The sequence below is a fragment of the Leptidea sinapis genome, chromosome 33, assembly GCF_905404315.1.
Source record: "Leptidea sinapis chromosome 33, ilLepSina1.1, whole genome shotgun sequence".
Taxonomy (NCBI): Eukaryota; Metazoa; Arthropoda; class Insecta; order Lepidoptera; family Pieridae; genus Leptidea; species Leptidea sinapis.
In genome coordinates, this window is record NC_066297.1 from 8,426,099 (window position 1) to 8,451,545 (window position 25,447).

The 25,447-nt window shown below is 34.3% G+C and overlaps 2 protein-coding genes across 4 annotated transcripts; both read right to left on the minus strand.

Annotated features, from left to right (window-relative positions):
• Positions 1 to 5,072: 5,072 nt before the first annotated feature.
• LOC126974699 (putative leucine-rich repeat-containing protein DDB_G0290503) lies at positions 5,073 to 12,573 on the minus strand. Of its 3 annotated transcripts, none has more exons than XM_050822276.1 (6): positions 12,297 to 12,573; positions 11,624 to 11,770; positions 10,234 to 10,518; positions 9,466 to 9,699; positions 8,787 to 8,856; positions 5,073 to 8,142 (listed from the first exon to the last, which is right to left on the minus strand). In XM_050822276.1, the coding sequence occupies exons 1-6, from the start codon at positions 12,424 to 12,426 to the stop codon at positions 5,142 to 5,144; spliced, it is 3,867 nt and encodes a 1,288-aa protein (XP_050678233.1). In that variant the 5' UTR covers positions 12,427 to 12,573; the 3' UTR covers positions 5,073 to 5,141. The 3 variants fall into 3 exon arrangements, with proteins under 3 accessions (XP_050678233.1, XP_050678234.1, XP_050678232.1); XM_050822277.1 differs by having other exon boundaries at positions 10,321 to 10,596; XM_050822275.1 differs by having other exon boundaries at positions 10,234 to 10,596.
• Positions 12,574 to 15,988: 3,415 nt separating this feature from the next.
• On the minus strand, positions 15,989 to 25,080 carry LOC126974624 (uncharacterized). The gene is made up of 8 exons (XM_050822130.1): positions 24,795 to 25,080; positions 22,165 to 23,748; positions 21,503 to 21,601; positions 21,178 to 21,294; positions 20,032 to 20,067; positions 19,749 to 19,829; positions 18,762 to 18,876; positions 15,989 to 18,114 (listed from the first exon to the last, which is right to left on the minus strand). The coding sequence occupies exons 1-8, from the start codon at positions 25,078 to 25,080 to the stop codon at positions 18,078 to 18,080; spliced, it is 2,355 nt and encodes a 784-aa protein (XP_050678087.1). The 3' UTR covers positions 15,989 to 18,077.
• Positions 25,081 to 25,447: the final 367 nt, after the last annotated feature.

Here is a 25,447-nt window from a genome sequence, read left to right on the forward strand (position 1 = left end):
ACCAGATAATATCAGTTCAATATTTCTTAAACACACACAAGACTCAATTTGTGTGCCACTAGAAATTATTTTTAACAAGTGCCTGTCAACAGGCTGTTTCCCCAGCCTCTGGAAATCGGCCTACATTACACCCATTTTTAAATCTGGAGCAAGAAATGACATAGAAAACTATCGTCCCATTTCTATCCTCTCTACAATTCCCAAAGTACTAGAAAGGCTATTGCACCGTCATGTCCTCTCCAGCTTAAAAAATGTTATTATTGATCAACAACACGGTTTTGTTGCCGGCAGATCAACTCTCACCAATCCTATAAACTTCATTTTCACCGGCTTACATTGTAAAACACAAATAGACACTATAAACACAGATTTCCAGATGGCTTTCGACAAGGTTGACCATGTATTACTCTTACAGAAGCTTTCTTTCAATGGCATTAAAGGTAACCTCTTGAGGTGGTTTGCGGCCTATCTGCAGGACCGCATTCAGTCGGTAATTGTTAATGGATATCGTTCCTCTCCAGTTCGCATGACATCCGGTGTACCGCAGGGCTCTATTCTTGGACCCTTGCTCTTCACTATTTTTATCAATGACATATCTCAGTGCTTTTCACATTGTCATTATTTACTTTACGCTGATGATTTAAAGCTGTACAAAACAGTTACTTGTCCATCTGACGCTGTCCGTATTCAGGAGGATCTTAACAGACTTGATGCATACTGCACACGTAATAAACTATACTTGGCATACAAAAAGTGTAAACATATCGTGTTCACCAGAAATAAAAATATTATCACGACTCATTTTAAGCTCGGCAATCAACAGCTGACGTCAGTTTCTACCATCAAAGATCTGGGTATTCATTTAGACCGCACACTTACCCTCGGCAGCCATATAGACCATATTCTAAATAGCTCTCTTCGCATGCTAGGCTTTATTACACGTGTGTCCAAGCAATTTAAGGACAAGTGTACTAACACATATCTTTATAAGTCCCTCGTGCGACCCCAACTAGAATATGCAAGCCCAATATGGAATCCTTTTTACTCGATCCACGAAAAAAGAGTCGAGACTGTTCAAAAAAAGTTCTTACGCACATTAAATTATCGTGTAAAAGAAAATCGAGTCCACTATAATGATTTGTTGCTTGAATACAACTTTCTTCAGCTATGTCAGCGCCGCACTATAACAGACTGTGTAACTTTAAAGAAAATATGTACTGGTGAGCTGACATCTTCTGAGCTCCTCAGTCTCGTAGGCTTTCACGTCCCAGCCAGGTCTCTCCGCACATGCATTACTTTTGAGCTATCGTCCCCAAGAACAAACATTGGGTTTCGCGCGCCATTACACAGAATGTGTAAATCTTACAACAATAGTTTTCTCGACATCGACATATTTTCGTGCTCCCCTGCTGTGTTCAGACACAGTTTAGAATTAAAATTAAAATGGTTCTTGTCGTTGCCCCAAGTTTAGTTTTAATTAATTTCATTTGTCTACATGTTTTAAATTAGTTACTTCTGTGAATGTTTGCGTTTTGTGACTGTATACCTTTGATTTTTCTTTAAGTTATTATTGTATTTGTGAAACATGTGTTAGGACGCATCTACATTTATATTTTGTATCTCTTTCCTATATTGTTCAGTTCTTGTGATGTGTTTGTTATGTTTCCTTGTAATAATAAATAAATAAATGTGAGAATATTTTATTAAACAGAGAGGTGGTACCACCAGTGGAATCTGCTATATTTCTTGGCATTACTCTTGATTCCAAATTGCAGTGGGGCCCCCATATTGAAGGATTGGCGAATAGGCTTAGTTTTGCAGCATATGCGGTTAAGAAAATTAGACAGTTAATTGACATAGATACGGCGCGACTTTCATTATTTTCATAGCATCATGTCCTATGGTATATTGTTATGGGGCAGTGCAGATATTAATACTATATTTGTGCTGCAGACGAGGGCTATTCGCGTTATTTATAACCTAGATCCTAAGATATCTAATATTTGCTTCTCAATATATTCTATATAATGAAAAGTTTACTATAACATAAACGATTTTCTTAATGATACACCACAGACTGGGAATGAAGCGAACACACCTCAGGCTCTTAAAATGTAAATGCTTATTGTAACGTACAATCATCACATTGTAATCCATATTTTTATTTAAAAAAAAGTCTGCTGAGTTTCTTTCCCTGTTCTTCTCAGGTCTGAGGCAGTCTATTTTGAATGGGTGGTCGTTTTTGACGTTCAATAAGGGATTTTGAATCTTATTTTGAAAAAAAATATTTGAATTTGAATTTCAATGTTATCTGTATAAGGTAATGTATACGTACCTATATACAACGCCGTTTGGACACTTCAACTTTTTTTAAATGTAAAATGCCCAATTTTTATTTTACAATTTCTACATATTGAAATTTATTTATTTCTCGTCCAGTGGTGATCGCGATAGTGAAGTTTGAAATAAATTTACCACACTAAAAACCACAAACCAGCTAAAAAAACAAATTCTACTTAATTGTTAAGTGCCGCGCGGTTGCATTTTCATATTGATATATGAATCCTCTTAAATACTTATAATTGGAGTGCTATGGCCTTTTGTAGTCTTCTTCATCAGTTGGTCTAAGAAATGTTTCGATCTACATACTATTCATGGATCCCATCAAAGAGGATGTAAGTACTACGTAATAAAAGGCCTAAGTAATAATTGAAATTTAGATTACTAAAGCTTGAAATAGTAGTAATTACAGTATAACGATTGGCGACGAAGTATAAACCGCCTAAGTTTGAAAGCGAACAGTTGCTTAAAACGTAGTGGATTTCGATCGTTCTCTCTATGTATTACAATTTACAAGATTATAGCCATCTTCTGTCAATCCATAAATGACTGCACCTTTCATAAAATCGAGTGAATCGCTTTTTTCTCAGAGAGTTTCGCTAGGCTGGATCCCATCATTGGATCCAAAATTTCCATATGAGCAATCTACAGACTAACAAAATATACTTATTAATCTATATAGCAATGCCTTCCCAACAAAAGAAATTTCAAATCGGTGCAAAAGATTTAATTACCCCTTCCTTTTTTAAATCGGTTAAAAATAACAGATTTAAATACCACTTGATTGCTCCATTATGAAACGTATTGCGTCACAATTAACATTACGCAAACACTGATCCGTATTCCGTACATTTCCATCCAAATACGAAGTCATTAAACAAATAAAGGAAAATAACAGAAGGATGCTCTTAGTGACGTCACCATACCAATATGAAAATTTGATTCACGTTTATTTATTTAAGTATTTATTCTTAATGATACATCAACACTGGATACAGGCTAAATTATGGGTACCACAACGGCGCCTATTTCTGCCGTGAAGCAGTAACGTAACTGCCGTAGCTAGTGAAATTACTGGGCAAATGAGACTTGACATCTTATGTCTCAAGGCGACGAGCGCAGTTGTAGTACCGCGGGGAATTCTTGGGATCTTCAATAATCTTGAGCGGCACTGCATTGTAATTCTGCCGTCCTGCTCATCTCGTCTCTTATTTTCATAAAAAATTACATACACAGGAACAGACATAAACGTATAATGCCTACTACTCGGCTAAGTCGAGTTGGTAAGTATTTTGTGGGGGCGATGTATAATAAATATGTTTTTACAACAAGATCCCAGAAAATGTTCAAAGCAGATGTATTAGGAAATTGAAAAGAATTGTTAAAAAACGTTTGTGTGGGAAAGATTACTATAACATAAATGACTTTCTTAATGATACCACAGATTGCGAATATAGCCACCGCCCTGAGGATATTTAAATAGGTTTTAACCGACTTCCAAAAGGAGGAGGTTATCAATTCGATCGGTATTTTTTTTATGTATGTACACCGATTACAGTGAGATTTAAGGTCCGATTTACGTAATTCTTCTTTTGTTTGACGCAAACTAGATGGCATTGGGTTCCAAACAAATTTACATAGTATGGCCCAGTAGTTTTCATTTTATGAACATATTTATGTGAAAATTTTCGTCTACCTGGATGACATAATTGTTTTCTGTGTACGGCTTTTTTTTTTTGAGTTTTCATTCAAGTTGAATGTATATTATTATTAACTAACAGTAAAACATAAAAAATATAAAATAAACTGCGTTTATATAATATGTGATATGTAATGTAAATATAAAATACTGTATAGTATTTTATTAATAATAAAGGTAAAGGTTTGCATAAGAGGTATATTAAATTAAATTTTTAGTTATTTGATACTTTTCAGTTTTTGAAGTCGGTTTTTTTAAACGTAGTTTATTTTTTATCGTACGATATTACATTGTAGGCATATTTTTATGAAAAAAAAGGCTGCTGAGTTTCTTGCGCCCGTTCTTCTAAGGTCTAAGGCATACATTTTGGAATGGGTGTTAGTTTTTGACTGTCAATAAGTTTAATACATCCTATTTTGAATCAAAATATTTGAATAGTCACCCAAAAGTGTACCCAACATTCATAGTTACTACTGTGACAAATAACTACTACATACTTTTTATTACAAACTAATTGGCTGTTATTAATTGGGATGTTTCCTTTAGTTACGTATATATTCCTGTAGAGTGTAGGCTATTGGAAAATATATATTAAATTTCACTATTTTTCTATACATTCTATTATTCTTGTCGTGAAAACAACCAGTTCAGTCTGTTCGTTATCGTGGTATAACAACAAAAAACATGTATTTATTATACGAGGCATTTTAACATATTCTAGTAATTCAGGACACTATATTAAACCGTTTATTAATTTGTACAAGAACACTAAACCTGAATTTTTTCGTCGATTATAAAGATATACCTCTAAAATATATCGAGTATATATTGTCTTCAATTAGCTTACAGGTAAAAAACAGGCAGAAAAGTTGCAGCCATTGAATAATTGATTGGCTTACTTGGCGCCTAGGACTTATTGAATTTTTTTCTAAGCATTTCTTATGTCTTAATCAGTTCAAATTTCTACAAATCGTAGGCACGTAACGTTTTACTTTCATTTATTTTTTTCATCTTCTCACCAAGCAAAATGGTTGTTATAAATAAAATAACAATTTACACAAAATTTCTATTTAAGTAGTCACAAACAAAGTCCCTTATTTATCTACTTATCTATATTTAATTTATAATCATGAGTAGCATTTACTTTTATTGTAGCAGATATCTCAGGCTTTTCTAAATCATCAATAAAAAATTTACTTTTATTAAATTTCGAAACTAAATTGTTTTCAATCATATTTTCTGATGGATTTTGACTTATTGGTGCATTGTTTACATTGGCTATTGCATTGTAAGCCTTATTTTGGTAGCCGTAGACAAACGGTATATCATGAGTACTGTTTTGAAATTCTGACTTCTGAAATAACTTTCGATTTGGTGCGAAATTTTTCCAGTCATCTTGTAATATCTCTCTATATCTCTCAGTTTCTGCCTCTTTTGCTTTAACCACCAAGCTAGTTGATAATTTTTCAAGAAATTTCTGAAGTAGGCCAGTATTTAAATTGATTTTTTGTAAAATTTCTTTTGTTACGTTGTTGTTTTGTATTATAGTTTCAACGAGTACGTTTTTCTCAGTTGTTTCTTGAGCTGTTCTTCTATTAAATTTTATAATTTGTAACATTTCAGTTGTATGTTCTATTTTGTCGGTAGGATTTTTAATATGTTTTGTTGTGGTTGTTGCAAAACGTTTCTCAATATCTCTCAAAAGGTTGTCTATACTGCTTTCATTATATTCTATAGTATCGTGATTAAGTAATTTCAAATTCTGATACATATTATTGTCATTATCACTAATGGTTTCTAAAACATTTTTTTCTTTTTGTAAGATATTTAGTTGATTATCGATTCGTTTCTTGTGTAAATGTAGCAAAATCTTCATTTTGTCTTCTCTTTCTTGTAAATTAGTAGCCAGAGCTTCATTTATTGGTAGCTTAGCTAAGTTTGAATTTGAATTGCTCGATGTTTTATTTATATTTTCTATTTTAGAAATTTGTGATACATTGAGAACTGTTATATAATGCACTCCATTTCTATTGTAGCTCTTGTTAACACTGGTGTGTATTTCTTTAAACCCCGTATTCATGTCACTTATATTTTTCGGTGATAATTTAACTGACAATTTGAACTTCGATTTGGGCACTAGAGCACCTATAATGTCTGCGATTCCGGTATTATCATTAAACTTAAATTGAACATTTTCAGATGGAACTGAATGTTTCGGTTGAATTCGTTGATTAAATTTCTCTTGCATTCTGTTTGGCTGCTGTGTTTCTGATTCCTCGTTAGTATATTCATTCGATGGTGACATTTCTCCAAATATGATATGTGGATATTTTTCCATAAGATGAGGTTCGTAATATTTGTTTTTTTCATATGTATTACTTAAAAAAGGCGTATCGGGATAGCCAAAAGGTAAATCTTCTTCCACTGGATTCACTTGGCTATTGTGTGTATTATCTAAAAGTAAAGATTCTAGAGGTCCAGGTTCGTCTTGATTAGAATTAGTATTTTTCGAGAAGTGTTTTCCTCCATCAATTAAAAATTTGTTATCACTACTCAATTTCTCATCTTGTTCCTGCCTCTCTCTTGCGATGATTTTTATTTTATTGACATTTCTTTTATGTCGTTTATTATTTATATATAAAAGCTTCTTAGGGATAGTTTTGGTATTCATATATTTACTCATTTTCATTTTTGAATTCATATTTGATATTTTTTTGATTTTCAGCGATCGTTTTTTGCGTCTAGATATACTCATAGATTTTGAATTTTTAAGAGGCCTTATTTCATTGAAAATATTATTGTTAAAGGCAATGGATAAATCGTTAATCCTTACAGGCTTAGATATTATATTGATAATACTTGGGTTAGAACAATTTTCGTAAAGCTTATTTTTGGATAATAATTTTTCAACTTGTGTATTCTGTGTATAAAATGGATAAAGCAGTTTTTCAAGAAAGTTTCGATATAGGTTTGATTTATTATCTACGGAACGCCTAAAAATTCCATGAAAGTTATTAAGACTTTTCTGTTCCCTATTAGTGAATAGCTCATTCTCACTACTTGAATCTGTTTGAATTACAGTATCATTGTTGTAATTACTATCGTATCTTTTATGAAATTCTCGAATTAAACTTTCTAAGCCATTGAACAGTTGCAAGCTGTCTTTATCCGGAGGTTCACCTTCATATTGATTAATTCCAATAGAAAAACCGGTTCCATCGATATCTTTTAAGAAAATTGAGGAATTTTCTGCACTCTGCACATTAATTTCATCTCTGTATTTTACATTCATTGGATTTTGGAAACGCTCTGGAATTCCATTTTCACCCACGTTATCGAAGTCAGTCAGGACTTTACTCAATTCGGCAGAATTAACTGATTTCGCGATGGATAAAAAGGCTGGCATCAAATCTTTACGCCTCCAACTATTGCCATTCTTATCTAAAATATGTTGTATGTATGAAGTTTTACTAATCGGATTAACTTGTCTGTGCTGTATATTACCTAGAGTAAATTTTAAATGGTCTATTATATTAGCGCGCTTACTTTCAATGGGATCTTGATGTCTTTTTGCGATATTTAAGTACTTTTCTATCTTTTTATTTCCATGCAATAAATCACTACGTATAGCTTTTTGGATTTTATCTATTAGATTGCGTACTATCTTTTTTTTCTTTTCACCTTTCGTACCTTTGCCATCAAAATGTGTTTCTATTTCTATAAATAATTCATCATCGTCTTGTTTAGATTTTTTATGTGGTGGCTTAATTTTTATCTCGTTATGGTTCTTGTGAAAACCATTTGCTTCTCGTTTTAGACGTTTTCCCTTAGAGGCGTCCAGATTATGATCATGTATATACGGTTTCTGCTTAATTAATGCTTCCATCATACTTTTTACCAATGTATCAGAACTCCATTGTTCTTTAGTAGTATTAATCACATTGGTTTGTGTTACAGCTTCTGATTGATGTTCATCTTTTATTGTTACTTCTTCAATGCGATTAATTTGATCGTTTGCTGATTGTATATCATCAATTCGGTCAAACTTAACAGATTTACCATTATATATCAATTTTATAAGTCCTCTGATGTCTCTTGAGTTCCTAAAAATGATTTACTATAAATTGATTTATATTTATATAAAAATGATGCATGATAAAAATGGGACGAGCGCCATAGGAGCCATAATCTTTCAATATTTGACGAGTCCAAATGACTGTGTGGGAGAGTCAAGCTGACTATAAGATTATTTCCAGACTTTCACAGAAAACATAAGCAAACTGCCTTCTATCGTGATCATTCTGGCACACCTCCTAAGCCACTCCTTAAAGATGACATTGACCCAGGAAATGATGATACCCTAGAGCACTGACGCAGTTAGAGTTAGAGAAACCACTAGCACTCCTTACACCGACCCATAATACCTTGGGGAAGCGCAGCTTCTAGCCGAGGATAAAAGAGAAAACAACATAACGGCATCCGCCTACAAGCTTAGCGTAGCCTTTGGAACATCTGGGAACTTTACATTACCTTGGCAACCATATTAAGGACGGTGCAACCAGCCATATTATTCTATAAGGAGACGCTAGGAACACGCATGTGCGTAAGCGTCATTACTCTGGTATATGATTTCTGTGGAACAGTTGCGCTGGCGATCACCTACCATCAAATGGTTGGGTGTCGCGTGTTTGTTTGTACACCTATTTGATAAAATAGACAAAGTAAAAAATATTATACAAATGCTTACGAATCATTTTCCTTAGCAATGTTCTTGCTGTCATTTATTTCTATGATTGTTTTTATGTATAATGTTGGTTCTGAAACAGAAAATAATATTTATATTTTGTATAATTATTATAAGCAGTTGCTTGCTGAGCAACGCCACACAGGTCCAGATAGCAAAGATGGCTCTACCCGACTGACCCAACAAGCCAAATGTAGTAGCACCGAGACAAAATTGACCCGTGAATATAAAATGGTTAAATTTGGCACAGCTTGGTGGATATCCAAAGTGGTCGATAGCCGGCGTGACGTGCCAAAGTTCCATCCAAAAAAAACAAGCGTGACGCAAGACCCAACGCCACGACACCGCGTCAAGCCAAATGGCTTGGTTTTAGGTTTTAAATATAGACAAACTGCGGCGAAATACAATAATTTCTCTTCAGTGTCGGAACGCATCGTCGAAACAACACATACGAGGAATCACTGTTTTGTGTTATTTAATAAATGGCATGGGGTTCACCCCCCATGCCTTGTATTAATAACTTTTGTTACTACAATAATAGTGCTACTTATTATTGCAATGCTGCCATCTTTTTCCAATTATAATTGATGTATATTGAGATATAGAAAGTATGAGAGTAATGGTTTACTAAGATTGTTGTGGTTCCTGCAAATTTTTATAGAAATAATTGTTGCCAACATACCTTGTTGCTTTTTCGTTCCATTTTTAGTGTTGTCGTGTCCGTTACCAACTGTATACATATTGGTTTTCTTATCTACATTACTATAATTTTTGAGACCTTTCTGAATATCATGTTCTAATGTTTGACAATTGAGGAGTTCATTCAAAAAATTCCCCTCTACGTTGCATGGATTTTCTGTTACTTCACCGGTGTCACGAAGATTTTCTTTTGATGTATGTTCGGTTTGCGATTTTGCTGTAAGTGAATAGAAATGAACACTTTAATACACTATAAGAATATAGGTAATGGATCAAAAAAATTCAAGATTATTCGGGTATGTCCGATAAAACTTATAGAGGGCTCTGTGTGAAATACAAATGACCTATAAATGACTAGATAGTTTAGTTAGTAACGTATGACAGTATCATTATATTATGTTGTATTTTAAGAAAAGGTCAGACGAAAGGACGTTAGGAGAAGTAACTAACACTCATACTAAAGACTTTCAGATTTTTTTGTAGTACATTTCGAGACTCTAGGTATAAGTGGCACATAAAATGGAATTCAACATTCTCAAAACTTTACAAATGCTCAGAAAATACCAATACGCAACACGGCAATCAAGATGCCTTCATTCACTGATGAATGATCAAATTATTTAATTTTTTTTTGGGAGAAAATACTGAAAAGATTGACAATTTATTACATCCCTAATGCAACTTTGCCGTTTCAATTGTAGAGATATGGAACATAAATTGTTTCCATTAGTGAAATATCTTGTTACTTTACCATCGTAATTTTTTCCGCCATAAAAAACCTTCATTAACAAATGTGTTTTTTTATAAACATCTCTCAAATCCATGTGCCCGATAATACCTTGTAATAATATATTATGCATAGCTAGGTGCAGCATATAATTTTTATCTTTATCTTCTTGTTTATCTTTAGCTTCTATATCCTTTTCTTTGTCCTTCTCTTTTTCCTTGGCTCTCTCTTTTTCTTCATAAACACTCGCGTTATCGGTACTAACGGGTTTTACATCTGCTTTAGACATTTCTTCCTCGTCCAATTGTTCTAGAAGAGATGCAAGTTTGTTGGTCAATATTTCCTTTATTTTCGGGTTTTTTACATGAGACATGAAATTTGTTGATTCTGAAACAAAAATTTATTTACTAGATTCTGCCTTACTTTTATACTACCACACTAGCTGGATTGATGCAATATCTCCAGGGCTTCCTAAACCAATGACTACACAGTATCCTCGAATAATAGGCTCGAAAAAGTTTTAACCAACCTAATTTTTTATGGACAACGAGGACAAATGAGCGTACGGGTCCCGGTGTTAAGTGTTCATCGCTGCCCACATTTTCTTGCAACACCAGAGGAATCACAAGAGCGTTGCTGGCCTTTAAGGAGGGGAAAGCGCTTTTTTTGAAGTTACCCATGTCGTATCGTCTCGGAAACACCGCACAAGGACCCCATTCATTGGGGTTGGGTGTGAGTTTCATCCTAATGTTTCTTTTTTGACTTCTTATCATTTTCAAAGGCTTCAGCTCTGGTCTATACCTGGTGATTGCTGAGACTTTTTTCGTGTAGGAAATTTGAAGAATTTGCCTAAGGTCAGTCTGATATACTTAACAATATATTTTAATGGAAGAGGAGGACTAGTGTTGGAGGGTTTCTTTTATGACAATAAGGGACATCATAAGCAGGACGCTCAGCTGATGGTAATTGATACGCCCTTCCCATTCTTCAAAACAAAAAAAATCTGAGCGGCACCACAATTCGGCGCTCGCCACCTTGAATGAGACATAACACCTTATGTCTCATTTGCCTAGTAATTTCACTAGCTACGGCGCCCTTCAGACCGAAACACAATAATGCTCACACATTTCACGGCAGAGATAGGCGCCGTTGTAATACTCATATTCAAGCCGGCATCCAGTGCAAAGGATCCTCCCACTGGTACGGGTCACCTGATGGTATATGACCAACGCAGCCCATACTCTCTAATAACACCAGTGGAATCATAAGAGCATGTCGACTAAAGCGAAGACAACACATTGGTACGTGGCTAGCGAGGATCGATCCGGGGATTCCGGGTTGAGAGTCAATGGTTCTACCTATTGTGTCACCGACGCACATTAATTTTTATCATGTGAAAGTTTTACTCTAATACCCATAATTGATCTCTTATTCCTGTGTGTTTCATCATCTTCACCATCATCGTATTGCATTTCATTTTTACGAACATTCACATCACTGAGTTTTTCTCGCCAACGCATATTGGCTGTATCATGTATGACCGTATCATCTTTCGATGTTTCTGTAAAAAAACAAAAATTAGTTGAGTTACTCATTTTTAAGTAAGATTTTGTTCTTATTTACATCATGGATATAATATATCTAAAATAAATGTTATAAGTGCTAAGTCTTGCGGATCTTCGGTCAACTATATACCAATACGTCACATACATTGCTACTTACGCTTACAACTCTCCGGATATTGGGAGATATGTGCAGCAGTGGTGTGTGAAGTGGCGGCAATAATATGCAAAAATGAATATTAATGAAAAAAAAAAATATTGCATTAAAATATCGTATTATATTAAAAAATAAAAATAAAAATATGGCTATTAAAATCCCGCAATATTTGCTGTAAGTATATGAAAAATTAAAAATTATAATGTTAACTACATCTTAGGCGTGCTTGCCTAGAGGCTAGAAGCACACTCGATTTTTAATTCGCTTCTGATATCAATACTCATAAAGAGCAATGACACATCAAAAAGTATTTTAATGAGAAACGGCGTTGTTTCCAGATTAATTTATACAGCCAGTTATTAACTTACCAGTTCTTGATAACAGTCCATCAATATTAATAAACACATTAGTTAGTATAACGGTAAATATTAACGCGATTCCGAGAAGCGTAACGCAAAAAACTCTATAGAATATAATGTCATAGTCGCAACGAGACATCTAAACACTAAACCGTTGCCAATAATATGATTAAAAAAATATTGTTAATTAATAATGTCTTTAACTATACGCTGCACATTTTGGCTGTATGATTCTTAACTTTTGCAAAAAAAAATATAATTTCAATATTTTGCTATGCGATTTATTGGCTTCAAGTCTTTGTGTGGTGTTAAAATATGTGATTTGATCCAATTGTATAGTTCGAAAAACATTGTTTGGTAAACATTGATAAAAGATTGGGTTTTCAAAATAGTTTTCAATGTCGTTTTGTTGATTATTTGACAAAGTACGCCTTAATTAGTGAATTGAAAGGATGAAAGGTTTTCTTTTTGGGTTATGTGGAAAGCGGGAATTTTAAATTATTAACTTGTAGTTATATATATTTTGTAGTTATAGTGTGATTTAAAAAATATTTATTTGCAGGTAAATAAATACCTAATAATAATTAAGCAGAAAATTTGAAAAAGTGTCCAGCTTATGTAGGATTTTAGTAGCTCCTGGAGAGGATTTGGTCTTTCCGTTTAGTAGCAGTTGATGGGCGACCTGGTTTGCAGTTATATTTGTGTATTCTCCGGGTAAATTTTGATTGCCAGTTACTTTCTTGAGAGTTGACCAGGCTTTTTTGCTATTGTGGGTCATGTCTACTGACTCAACCAGGTCTTGCCATTTCTTCCTTCGGCATTCACCGATATATTGCAGTAGGTATTCTCCCATGGAGATTGTGGATTGGGAGAAGGGGTCTCTTTCAAATGCGGTTTGGTATTCCTGTAGGAGACATGCAGCGTCCCCAGACAGCCCGGGCACATAAGATGTAGCACACCCTCTCGGGATGGTCTTGCGGGACACTTCTTTTACCATGTCTATGAAGATATAATTCTGTGGGGTGGCTTCTATTGTGCGGATTCTGTTGTCTATTGTGGTTGAGAGCTTCTCCCAACGGAACTGTAATGGGTTGGATCACGGCACTTACTTCACAGGAGATAGATCTATGCTGGGTGCGAGGAATTGGTTTTGCAACTCGTTTTTGGCACTGAGAACTAATTTTTGCACTAACAAAGATTAAGTCTGGATTGTATCCCCTTTTCCATCTTCCACCATTGAAAGACGTGGACAATTTCGGATCGTGAACCAGTACAAGATTGTTGGCCTCGCTCCATTCTTCAATAGCCTCTCTATTACTATCTGTTGCACTGTAGCCCTATGAGACGCTATGGCTGTTAAAGTCTCCAATAATTATGCTGGTACTCGTGTTGCCGAAGTTGATTGGGGCTTTGAAAAGGAATGAGTGGCTGGGCGGCTTGTAGACGGACGTTACCGTAGTGTCGGATAGTTCTACGGTCAGGATCTCCACGTCGTTTTTATCTGTCAGACAGGCAGACTTTGCATGCGCACCGGGTCGGGTGTAGATTGCGCTGCGGTACTTGTGGTATGGTCGCTCGATGACGCGCGTCATGTTGGGTATTTCTGGCCGTGGATAATCTGGGCCTCGATGCGTCTCTTGTACGCATACTACATCATATTTATTTACATGCCACAGCTCAGCAAGTAAAGGTGCTTTGTCTGAGGGGAAGCCCTCGATGTGAATGAGAGCACTGTCATGGCGGGCTTTAATAAGGGTCGTTTACAGCGAGCTTGGTTTTTAGAGGTAGCCATCGTGGTAAAAAGATTAGTCAGCCTACTGGTTTCGTTTGTGTAGTGCTGCTTCCAGGGACGCCGGGTGCTTGTGATCGGTATAAAACTAAGCACCACGCGGGGAGGCTCTTTTCATGCCCCCAATTGATCACCACCACCATTTTATATTATTTCTATTGTATAGAACTAAGTATATGATTGCTCAAATAATACCTTTACTTATTTCCAGTGTATGTGGATTGTTGCATCTTTACACTCTTTACTCTTTTGAGTTTTATTTTTCAAATTAATCACTTTTTTTATAACTCACACAAGTAAGTAAAATGTTTGAGTTATTTTGGTGCATCACTTTACATACATACACTGTAAAATATAAAATGCTGAAACTGTTAACTTTGATTTAAAAGAGAGGCAATTGGTTTCTTGTCACTTCTTTTTATCAAAGATCAGCTTTTCCGAAGTGGTAATCAAGTGGTGGTATTATTTTAGATAATAAATGTCATTTTGACCTAAGTAAATAATGATTTTTCTTTCGTTTCGTTTTTTCTTCAGGGAATCATCGTTATACCATCAGGTATCTTGCTTTCGTCATCCATTCGTCGTATTGTCGTGAACCATTTAGCTTTATTGGATAGCTGGCTCCTTGACGATAGCAATGACGATTTTCTTATAAGAGGGTCCAACAGGAAAGAGTATCACGGGATGGGGGATCGTGAGGTAACCGCTCATGGACATCCGCAACAACAGGTGTCAAGAGATCCGTTGCCGGCCTTTAAGGAGTATGCACTTTTCTTGAAAGTCCCTAACTCGTATCGGTTCGGGAAAACAGCAGCCGTCAATTGATTCCACAAAGTAGCTGTGCGAGGTAAAAAAATCTTACAAAACTTGCGGTTGTGGAATGCCTGGCGTCAACGTGACGCGGATGGTATTTTGCACGTAATGTCCGGTGGTCGAATTTGGCTGCTGGAATCAACCCGGTAGTTGGTGATTGACGGTATAGACGACCAAGACTGTTGAAGAATGTTGCCTTCAAACTACGCGTGGATTTATGTAACATCTGCCCCCACACTGTACCTATCATTTAAATTCATATAACTCCTAGTTGGGCAGAAAGCATCCACAATGCAAATCCATCGCGATCGGTCCTGAGCATCACTCTTGATTTCACTCCAGAATTTTCCGATATCTTTCGTTTCGTCAATGACAGTCTGCCGCCAGGTTTGCTCTGGACGGCCACATTTGCGTTTTCCTTGAGGGTTCCAGTCTAGGGCTTGCCTCGGTATTTGTTTGGGATTCCTCCGGAGTGTGTGGTCTATCCAGCTCCATTTGCGGCGTTTTATCTGTTGGTCGATTGGGACTTCATGACAGCGTTGCCAGAGATGATCGTTGGGAATTCTGCCGGGCCAGTGACTACCGAGTATATTACGAAGGCATCGGTTATCCTGAAGTTGATGATAGATGAATTTGGTGACCTTCCACGTCTCACACCCATACAGCAATTCGGTCTTCACGTTGGACCGGAATATCTTGAGTTTAACCCTCCATGTCAGTTTTCGTGATTGTGATACGGATCGAAACAGTGCAAAGGTTGCTTACCTAGCCATCTACCTAGATATACATTTATTTTATACAACAGATTAATTAAGATATTAATAAAAATTAATCGCCGTAATATATGTCTGATAATGCTTATAGTGGCGTCGTGGTGTGGGTCGTTCCCTTTTCTATAATATGATCGAGAGAGATGACAGATGACTGATCCATGCGCCACCCTCGCGAACGGGCGCTACTCGTTAAGTTATCTCAAAATCTGTAATCTGGAAATCATTGAGTATTGCTGCACCAATTTGTATATTTTCTCTTGCAACAGCAGAGAAATCACAGGAGCGTTGCCAACCTCTAAAAAGAGTTCAAAAATTAAAACAAAATATTAAACTATATATCTTTATTGATGCTAATAAAATAATACAATTATTGTTCCTCTTACGGACTAATATCAACGTATCCTGCCAAAACCTTTGTTGAATAATACAAATTATGTTATTAATCTATGTAGAAAACTTTGTACCCCTTTTTTTTACAATCTTCGCGAATGGATGAAAATGAAACTTAACATAATTAAAGTTCGTTTGGAGAGTAACCCCCTTATTCATAATTAGTCCGCTTACTTAAAACAGCCGCTAAGGAGTGTTATGTCTCATTCTGACTTAGGTCAATAGAAGAAGACAGAGTGAGAATTAGCAATGCTTTAAGTTAGCCGACTGTTATGAATAAGGGGGTAAGTGTATAAAGCTATTTTTCTTATATTAAATGCCTTATGAATACATTAAAGTAATGACACACCCTACTACTCATATGACACACAATATACACATACATACATTATCTATTTTTTTAATTATTACATCACAAAATCCACAGAACTTAAGTTAGGTTATAATAATATTATTGTAAAACTTACTTCTAATAACAGACGGATTTATATATTATTATTATTTATATATAATTTTATCTATTTATTTACATTAGAGATCACTTATATAGAAAATTACAACATATAATAAATAGAGCAATGTTGGTTAACACAATTTTGCTGTTAAAAAAGAGTAAGGCGTTAAGGTTTTCTTATATAATATTATTATTTCAATTTTATAACATGTTTTCAGAATACTCGTAAGATATTCTGGAGTACTGTTTTATTTTTACAATCTTTTATTCAACTTGCAATGTATACGTTCGGGTGAAATCTTCAACCGATTCAGCTGAAATTTTTAGTTTGAGTGACTATGCGTGGTTATCTGTTTGACGTTATTCCATAATCCCTAATATACTTACAACATGGCGGAAATTATTTATTATTATTTATTCTTAATGCATTCCTACTATATGGGTATCAAATGAAAGGGCTAGCTGAGAATAACTCGAAAAATAACTGATCTTTCAGTCATCTAATTTTTCACTTTATTTTATACAAGGGTATACCACGCGACCTAAAGGAAAAACGGATATAGTATACATAGAGACAGCGGAAAGAGGCTTTCGATTTGTGAAAGGAAAATATTGATTAAAGTGGTTTGTAAAGAATCATAGATTACTTCGCCGTATACAGCGTTCAGGTATAGTCTAAGGCTTAGGAAAAGTTGGTAAAAAATCTATAAGTAGAACATCTTCGCAATAAATGTGCCGCCTGCACAGGACGTGGGAAGAAGCTGTGGGGGGTAAAGGAGGAGAGGATACTTGATGCGATAACTACGCGGGTGATGGAAAACATTCAGCAGTTTTGAGTTATTATATCAGAATAATTAATGCAGGAGTTTTGAAAAACCCAACAATTCTGAGTGGCACTACAATTGCGCTCGTCACTTTGAAGCATACGATGTTAAGTCTCATTTGCCCAGTAATTTCACTAGGTACGGCGCCCTTCAGACCGAAACACAGTAATGCTAATACATTACTGCTTCAGGGCAGAAAAAGGCGCCTTTATGATACCAATAATCTAGCCGGCATCCTGTGCAAAGAAGCTTCCTACTGGTAAATGCCCTTGGGCCTGGGATTTCCCTATTCTATTTGTGCCCTGGACAAGCACAAATATATAACTATTAATATTTTTCAAATTGTTTAGTTAAATATCACAATGTTCTCATTGCTTTCTGTTATGTAGGTTAAGATTTAAAAGGCTAATGAATTATTATTAAAAAGGTTTCAACACAAGTTTACGTCTGTCTTTTAGATTTGATGTTAGCAAAGCTAATAACAAAAAGATCGATCGAAGTTTTTGTTGCCTGCATGAATCAACGCTACTAGGGAATATGTTCTTCTCACTTGGGACCACAAGCCCAATGTACTTGCATTGGTTTAGGATTTGAGAAATGAAGGTTAGGAAAGTGGACGGAGTGTTGAAATATTTTAAAGAGGTTTTACTGTTTTGCAAATACTAGCCCGAGCGAAGACGGGGCTAGCTACAAGTAAATAATCAACTTTTCTTGATTTCTCCAGTTTGTTTCTGTTCACCGACGCTACTACATCTTTGACATTTTTCTAATATTCTCGTTGATTCTGAAACAATAATATATATCTTAATGTTTAACTTGTATGAATATAAGAACTATTATTGTACTTATATGTACTAGCTTTTGCCCGCAACTTCGTCTGCGTTAAATGCGTATCGGGCTCCCTCTGAAACTCTTAATTCCCTGTCTTCTATGCTAGAACTTTGGAAATCATTCCATAATATACTGCGCAGTGGACATCTTGGATTTAAAAATGATCCCAAGATCGTTATCTACTAACCTAATTAGAAACGATAAATCCATATCGTTTAAAACAATGTTGCACGGCAGCCATTTTTTGTAATTAGAATAATGATCCCAAATGTGTTCAGTATTAACCTAGAACCTGATTGGAAAGAATCTCATTTAAATCAGTGTTGTGCGGCAGCCATTTTGGATTTAGAAAATAATGCAAATATAAACCGATTTGTTTTTATGATTTTAAAAGAATCATCAGCAAAGTGGGTCATGAAACAATTTTTTCGGTGGTACATTAAAAATCCGCATTTGATAAAATCTCACATGAGATTAAGGAAGTGTCAAATAATTGCCAGAATCGCCGCACGTAATTTCTTGATGCCCCTCACTCCTATCGGATGAATTAATAAATCAATTGTAAACTAAATGTCTAAGATCTCAACATGTTATACTGACCTTCGAACATTTGCCCTTCTTTTTGCGTCAAAATCAAAAGCCATAGGATCCACTTCGATCTTAGAATTGCTGTCCAGGCCTGGCATGAGCTCGGAGTAATCACCACCGTCGTCACCTGGATAACATTTAAATACAGCACATTAACTTGGACCTCTTTGCTTTTATATTTTATTGAATATAATGAAATATCAATATTGTAGTGGAGCAAACTAACAAGTAAATAATTGAAATTTTCTTATTTTGGGGATCTAGGAAGAAGGCAAACCATTTTAATTTATTATAAAGTTTACTTACTACATTACTTATTAGATTATTCAAATTCAAATATTTTTATTCAAAATAGGATTTGACATCACTTATTGAAAGTCAAAAACTACCACCAATTCCAAAATGAATGCCTCAGACCTGAGAAGAACGGGCGCAACAAACTCAGCGGGGTTTTTTTTTCATCGAAAATATATATTTACCGCTCTCAGCCTATTAAATAATTAGTTTAATTGTACAATATTACTTTGTAAATATATATTTTCGATGAAAAAAAAAACCGCTGAGTTTGATGACTGAGTTTGCTGAGTTTGATGACATCACTTATTGAAAGTCAAAAACTACCACCCATTCCAAAATGAATGCCTCAGACCTGAGAAGAACGGGCGCAACAAACTCAGCGGGTTTTTTTTTTCATCGAAAATATATGTTTACCGCTCTCAGCCTATTAAATAATAAGTTTAATTGTACAATATCACATTGTAAACATATATTTTCGATGAAAAAAAAAAACCAAAAGTCAATTATTATGATTTTAATATTAATGTTGAAACATTATGTCCGTATCTTGTTTTAATATTAATATTACAAATAAGACCGAGGTTTGTAACGTTATAAAGGCGTTCCAAATTTGAATTTAAAAATAACATTAGAAATTATACTTTCCAGTAGATAATTGAAGGAGATCACATAAAACTAATAAATTAGTTACTTATTGTTTACCTAATTTGATTTTCCTCCCTAAATCGCTGGAATGCAAACTTCCATCGTAGTAAACAACACCTTCATTGTCCGTTGTGAGTTCTGAAACAAAGGGATCGAATTATTTGAGATGGAAAAATAAATGAGTCTGTACTGAACAAAATACTTAGAATATAGTAGCGTTCATAAAACCAGACAGCCAGATAATGCATGATCAATTTTATTTGTGCGTGCATTAGTTTCATAACTCAGATTACAGTTTAACAGAATGTCATGTTTTTATAAAATATCTGAAGATAATTACCGTATTGCTTTAGGTTCAATTCCAATTCGTCGTTATCTGAAAATATACATATAGATATAATAACAAAAATCGGGCATAAAATATATTCAGAGCTAGCGGGCTTAATTAGATTTTTTCTTTATTAGATACTAGCTCACTCGACAGACGTTGTTCTGTACATAATAAATAAAATACTGTTTTTTATGAATTTTAATTTATGACCAAACTTATGATTTATCAATCTAAATAAAAAATAATCTGATAGATAGTTAACAATTGTAGTAAATCTATCAACTATAGTTAGCTAAAATTAAGTTTATTTTTTACCTCCTGAGAAAGTTAGGATATAAAAATTATAATTAGTTTCTCATTTTAAACTATTCTTTCAATTTTATTTCTGAACGAAAATCAAAGGATAAAAAAAATTGTTGTGTTTTTTTTATTCCGAGCATTTTCATATTTATTCACCTTTTAAACCATCTCTGAACTACGATAAATAATTCAAGAGCGAAATTAGAAAACTCGAGAACGGCTGGACTGATTTGGCTAATTTTGGTCTTGAATTATTTGTGGAAGTCCAGCTCCAAATAGGAAAATGCTGGTAAATTAAATAATAACAAATTTGTTTTTTCTTTGATGTGTCCTTACATAATTTCTATGAGAGAATTTATTGACGCACGGTTTGACAATTCTGCTGTGAAACAATTTCATTACGACAGCAGGGTGCATATTTTACGAAATTATTTTTGATGTTATGATATATTATTGACAAATTCATATAAAAACATTATTTTATTTATTATATACAGAACAACGTCTGTTGGGTCAGCTAGTAATATATATAGATAATCAGCCTTACAATTTGAACTTGGTTTAAAGTTATACTGAAAATAATCCAAGGATATGCAAAATGTTGGCTATATTGCTGACAACACTGTCAATACAATGATAATTGTGAAGTTTGCCGATTGTCAAGCAGCCTTGCAAATAAAGGCGGGAAACGTTATGTGTCCTGCTCGTCTCTTCCCTTATGGTCATAAAAATATTCCCGTGCGGCGAACGGCCCGAAAGTCGTATAAAAGTTTCTCTTCAAAATAGGACTTGCGAACTAATACTAGGCGGCGGGAAGAGCCCTGAGCCTGAAACATTACTTGTTAGAAAACTTACCAGGAAAAAACTTTAAGATATCATTTGACTTTTCGGCAGTCACGTCATGTTTTTCGTTAGCAACATTAATTGTTGAAGGTTTCAATGTAGATGATGTTACTAGGATGGTTTTGAATTCTGAAATTAATTTTAAACGTTATATTTCAAATATTTTCTTTTCTAAACTGGATTCGAAAATCACTTTTTGTGAGTCAAGATATTACAGCTATTCCTAAGAGAAATACCTTAGACCTAAGCAGAAACTCAGATCTTTCAGTCAAGGCTACCCAGTGTCCTTCGCTGTGTACGTCTAAGGCATTTCTCGTAAGTTTAACATTAAAGATACCTTCAAAACTACTCTTCATTGTAAAATTTTTCTTATCATCCGTGGTATTAATTTTATTTTTTGGTGTTTTCGGCATGACCAGAGAAGTGAATTGAGTATCTGGAAGAAAAAACAATTTGGATAATTTAGTTTATAAATCAAAATAAAATTTTACTAAACATAAAGCGAGAGCAACTTTTAAGGAACTTTCTACTACTACTCACCTCAAAATCCCTGTTTTTTAATACTTCTGTTATAGAAACATTTTGTAACTTGCATGACGGACATTTAGGAATTCGCTGTCCTCATACTATAAAATACAGCTAATGCGCTATCAAACGTTAAAGTGGCATAAATCTCTCTGTCAAAATTTCAGCTGTTTGTAGCTATGACTCTGTATGTGTTTATTAAGTACAGCCCTCAAATAGACATATTATGGAAATACGCAATCAGAGACAGCAGACTTGTAGTAATAAGGTTCCTGTCGATAACCCTTTGGGTGTAAGCCTACGCTTAAATGTTCCTATGCTTTCCACCTTCCTTCCTGATTCCTCTGGTGTTGCAAGAGAGCGGTGGTAATTACTAACGATAACATAACCCACAACGCATCCCCCGCAATTTTCAGTACCATTTAGTCTATAATAAATAATTAAGATAACAATATTAATAAAATGATTACGAACCCATAATATGAAGTCTTCGCAAAGCTTTTTCAACGCACCAATTCATTACTTGCAAATTCATATTTTGCCCAATTTCAGTGCAAAAACTCGTCGCCATAGCTATAAAAGGATTCTGCTTGTTGACTTCTGTTTCTTTTGGTTCAGTCACTATAGTCTTTTCTTTCTTCTTCATATTTTTTTTCGAGCGTTTAATCCATCGTCTTTCCCTTTGAAGGGATTTAACGCTACCAACAGGCAAAAGTAATGTCGATTTCAGCTTGGTTGGTTCATTTCGCTTTTCCTTTTTCTTAGTCACGTCTCGTTTATCAGCCATTGCTGTCAATATTTTATTCCTCATCACATCATCTATATAAGTATTGTTGAAATAGTATTTATAAATCAAATCGTCAATACTTTGGTTATCTTTGTCATTCATTATATGTTTGTCAAAGTTTATTTCAGGTTTTACTTTAGATTTTGCTAGTAAATTAATTTTAATAGCTTCAGTTGTTTCAGCCAGTTTGGAAGAAATAATTTTTGTCATTTCGTTTTGCTTACTAATGTTTTTAGTCCTGGCTATACTTAATTTTAACGTTGGCTTAGCACTTGAAGTAATAACACCTTGTTTGGCTCTGTGTAAAATTCTCGCAAAAATATTTTGTCTTTGTGAAATTTCACTTTGAGTTTTAGCTATTAAATTTTGTTTTAAATTTATCTTTTCATTTTGTTCTAGCATAAGTCTTTGAACACCAAAAAACTGTCGCTGTTGAGCCAAAAATTTCCGTTGTTGATTCTCAAAGTCTAATAAGTTTTTCGAAAGTTCTCTTTCTTTGCTTTCAAAATATCTCTCTCTCGATTTCAGATTCTCCTCGATTTTCTTCAAATCTAAATTAACCTTTAAAATATCCTCGTACTTAGAATCAAACTGGCTGAATTTGCTGCTCAAAACATCAACACTTTTTGTAAAGTCATCATTTAAGGTATAAAGTTGCTTGTGTATAGTTTTTATATCAGAATGCTGTTTCATGATTTTTTTAAACGTCTTGGTTAACATGGACAATATTTTAATAAGACCTCGTTCATTTATACGTTTATTTTTACGTGGTATTTCTGGTTTTGGTACTACTTTGTAAGAATGCGTGTCAGGTTCTAGTACATTTTGATTCCATTCCATATCTTTTTTATCAAAAACACTGCGATCGATTTTAGCTACATCATTTGTTTCATTAAAAAGATCATTGATTTCCAATTCATTGTTCAATTTCATTTCAATTGCATTTTTCTGAAGCATGCTTCTTTTATTGCTAGTTATATTGTGTGTATTATTGAAATCATTTTTTGCATTGATTACAGATGTGTTACGTATTAATGTTTGAGTTCTGTTCAGTTTCTTATTATTATCTTGCTCTGAATGAATCATGTTATTTAATTGAGACTTAACAAATCGATGTTTCAGATCATCAATAACTTCATACCGAGGTTCATCTAAAACTTTCTCCGGCTTTACTTTTTCTATTACATCATTACTGTACGGATCTATATCTTGTTCACATTTTCCGTTTGTGCATATTTTTAGACTTCTCCTACGACGCGATTTATTTTTATCTGTGAAGCATATTATTATTAGGAAGAAATCGTGAGAGGTTTACCTACAAAATTTGCATGAGACGCTTATAGTATCAACAAATCATGATATCGGCAGAGAAGCCTCTCACTGCTGATACTACTGGTTGGCTCACAGCTAAATAGATAATTGAAAAGAGGCACTTTTTTCTGCCGTCAAATATTATTGTGTAAGCAGTCTTTTGATTTGAACGGTAAATTACGGCGTAATCACGAAATCGGTCAGAAATTTGAGTTTTGGAAACTTTATTACTACTTACTAAGCGGCAACGTAATTATACGTGTGTGTGTGTGTGCGGAGCCTATCATTTATCATGAAACGTCTTGCTTGTCATTTCCTATTTATTTATTAATATTATTTTAAAAAATAACACAAAACAACCGACTTAAAAGAACTATTACAAAACAATGTACAATACATGAATAAGATAACTGCGTATTCTTCTACAACTTAAAATTCAACTTATTTTTATTATCCGAGTTATCCTAAGTAAAATAATATGAAGTCAAATCAAGAAGAAGAAAAGTCAATCAAATTATTACGACAATATTTTGAATTTACAATTATTGTTATTTTTGGAATCGGTGTCCTCCCGCCGCGGCCCAATTTATCGCCTCTCGCCCCGTCACGTGCGACACAAGCACATCTCACCTGTAACTATGTATATATTTACAAACCTACCTTGGCTGATACCGACTCCATTGAAAATGTAATATTTGATATTTAAAGAGGTTCCTTACAAACTAATTTGTTATACATCATCTTATGTCTCTAGGTGACGAGCGCAATTGTAGTGCCGCTCAGAATTTTTGGGTTTTTCAAGAATCCTGAGCGGCACTGTATTCTAATGGGCTGAGCGTATCAATTACCATCAGCTGAACGTCCTGCTCGTCTCGTCCCTTATTTTCATAAAAAAATATGTAAAATCACTGTTGGCCATTGTTTTGTATTATATTTTTTAGCTAATACGTAATGGAGTGTGCATAAAATCTTATGAAATATTATAAATAAAAAATAATTAACTTACGATTCGCAGACCGCTTATTTCTATCGATATAGGAAAAGACTGGCGTATCTTGAACATTGTCATTCTGATTGTCAATGTTACCGAATGGCGTGAAATCTGCGTCTAATGAGTTCGTCCTAAATATAAATCCATCTGAAGATGCCTTTTCATGTTTATTCCTAATCCAGAGACCTTTGTTTACTATGTTGTTTCTCTCCAGTTTAGGTTTTGCATAGCTGTATCCAGCTTCCAGATAAGAAGGATATATTATTCCAATTAAACTGAGTACGATAAATACGTTACACATAACTATTGAAATGAATAACTGTTTTAACGAATGAATACTTAATGCCAAGAATCTTGTTGTAGTTCTGATAATGATTCGATTTACTCGTTTATTTGTAAACAACATATTTTAGTGTTGTATCATTGCAGTTGTATCGATAAAGTAATTAATACTAGGTAAATTAAAAGAATACAAAAAAAATTGGGAAGAATATACTTAGCACTATTATTATTTTAAACTTATTAAAAAATTGGTTTGTGTAAAATGCATTTTTTTATATAATTTTTCATTTAGAAGTCGTGTCCTAAATCAAAGCGCACTAAAAATAAAATTGTTCTGTTGTGTTTCGGGTTGCAGGGTACGGTGGTAGGTGTGGGTGTAATTAAAA

Excerpts from the sequence above, each read along its gene's own strand:
- LOC126974699 (XM_050822275.1), bottom strand. The coding sequence starts at position 12,426 with ATGTCTCGTTGCGACTATGACATTATATTCTATAGAGTTTTTTGCGTT. Across the intron at positions 8,857-9,465 it reads TGGAACGAAAAAGCAACAAG|AACCAACATTATACATAAAA; the intron begins GTATGTTGGCAA and ends TTTCTGTTTCAG. Across the intron at positions 8,143-8,786 it reads ATTGCTAAGGAAAATGATTC|GAACTCAAGAGACATCAGAG; the intron begins GTAAGCATTTGT and ends AATCATTTTTAG.
- LOC126974624 (XM_050822130.1), bottom strand. The coding sequence starts at position 25,080 with ATGTGTAACGTATTTATCGTACTCAGTTTAATTGGAATAATATATCCT. Across the intron at positions 18,877-19,748 it reads AGGGAGGAAAATCAAATTAG|GTGACGACGGTGGTGATTAC; the intron begins GTAAACAATAAG and ends AATGTTATCCAG. Across the intron at positions 18,115-18,761 it reads AGAAGGGCAAATGTTCGAAG|AATCAACGAGAATATTAGAA; the intron begins GTCAGTATAACA and ends TTATTGTTTCAG.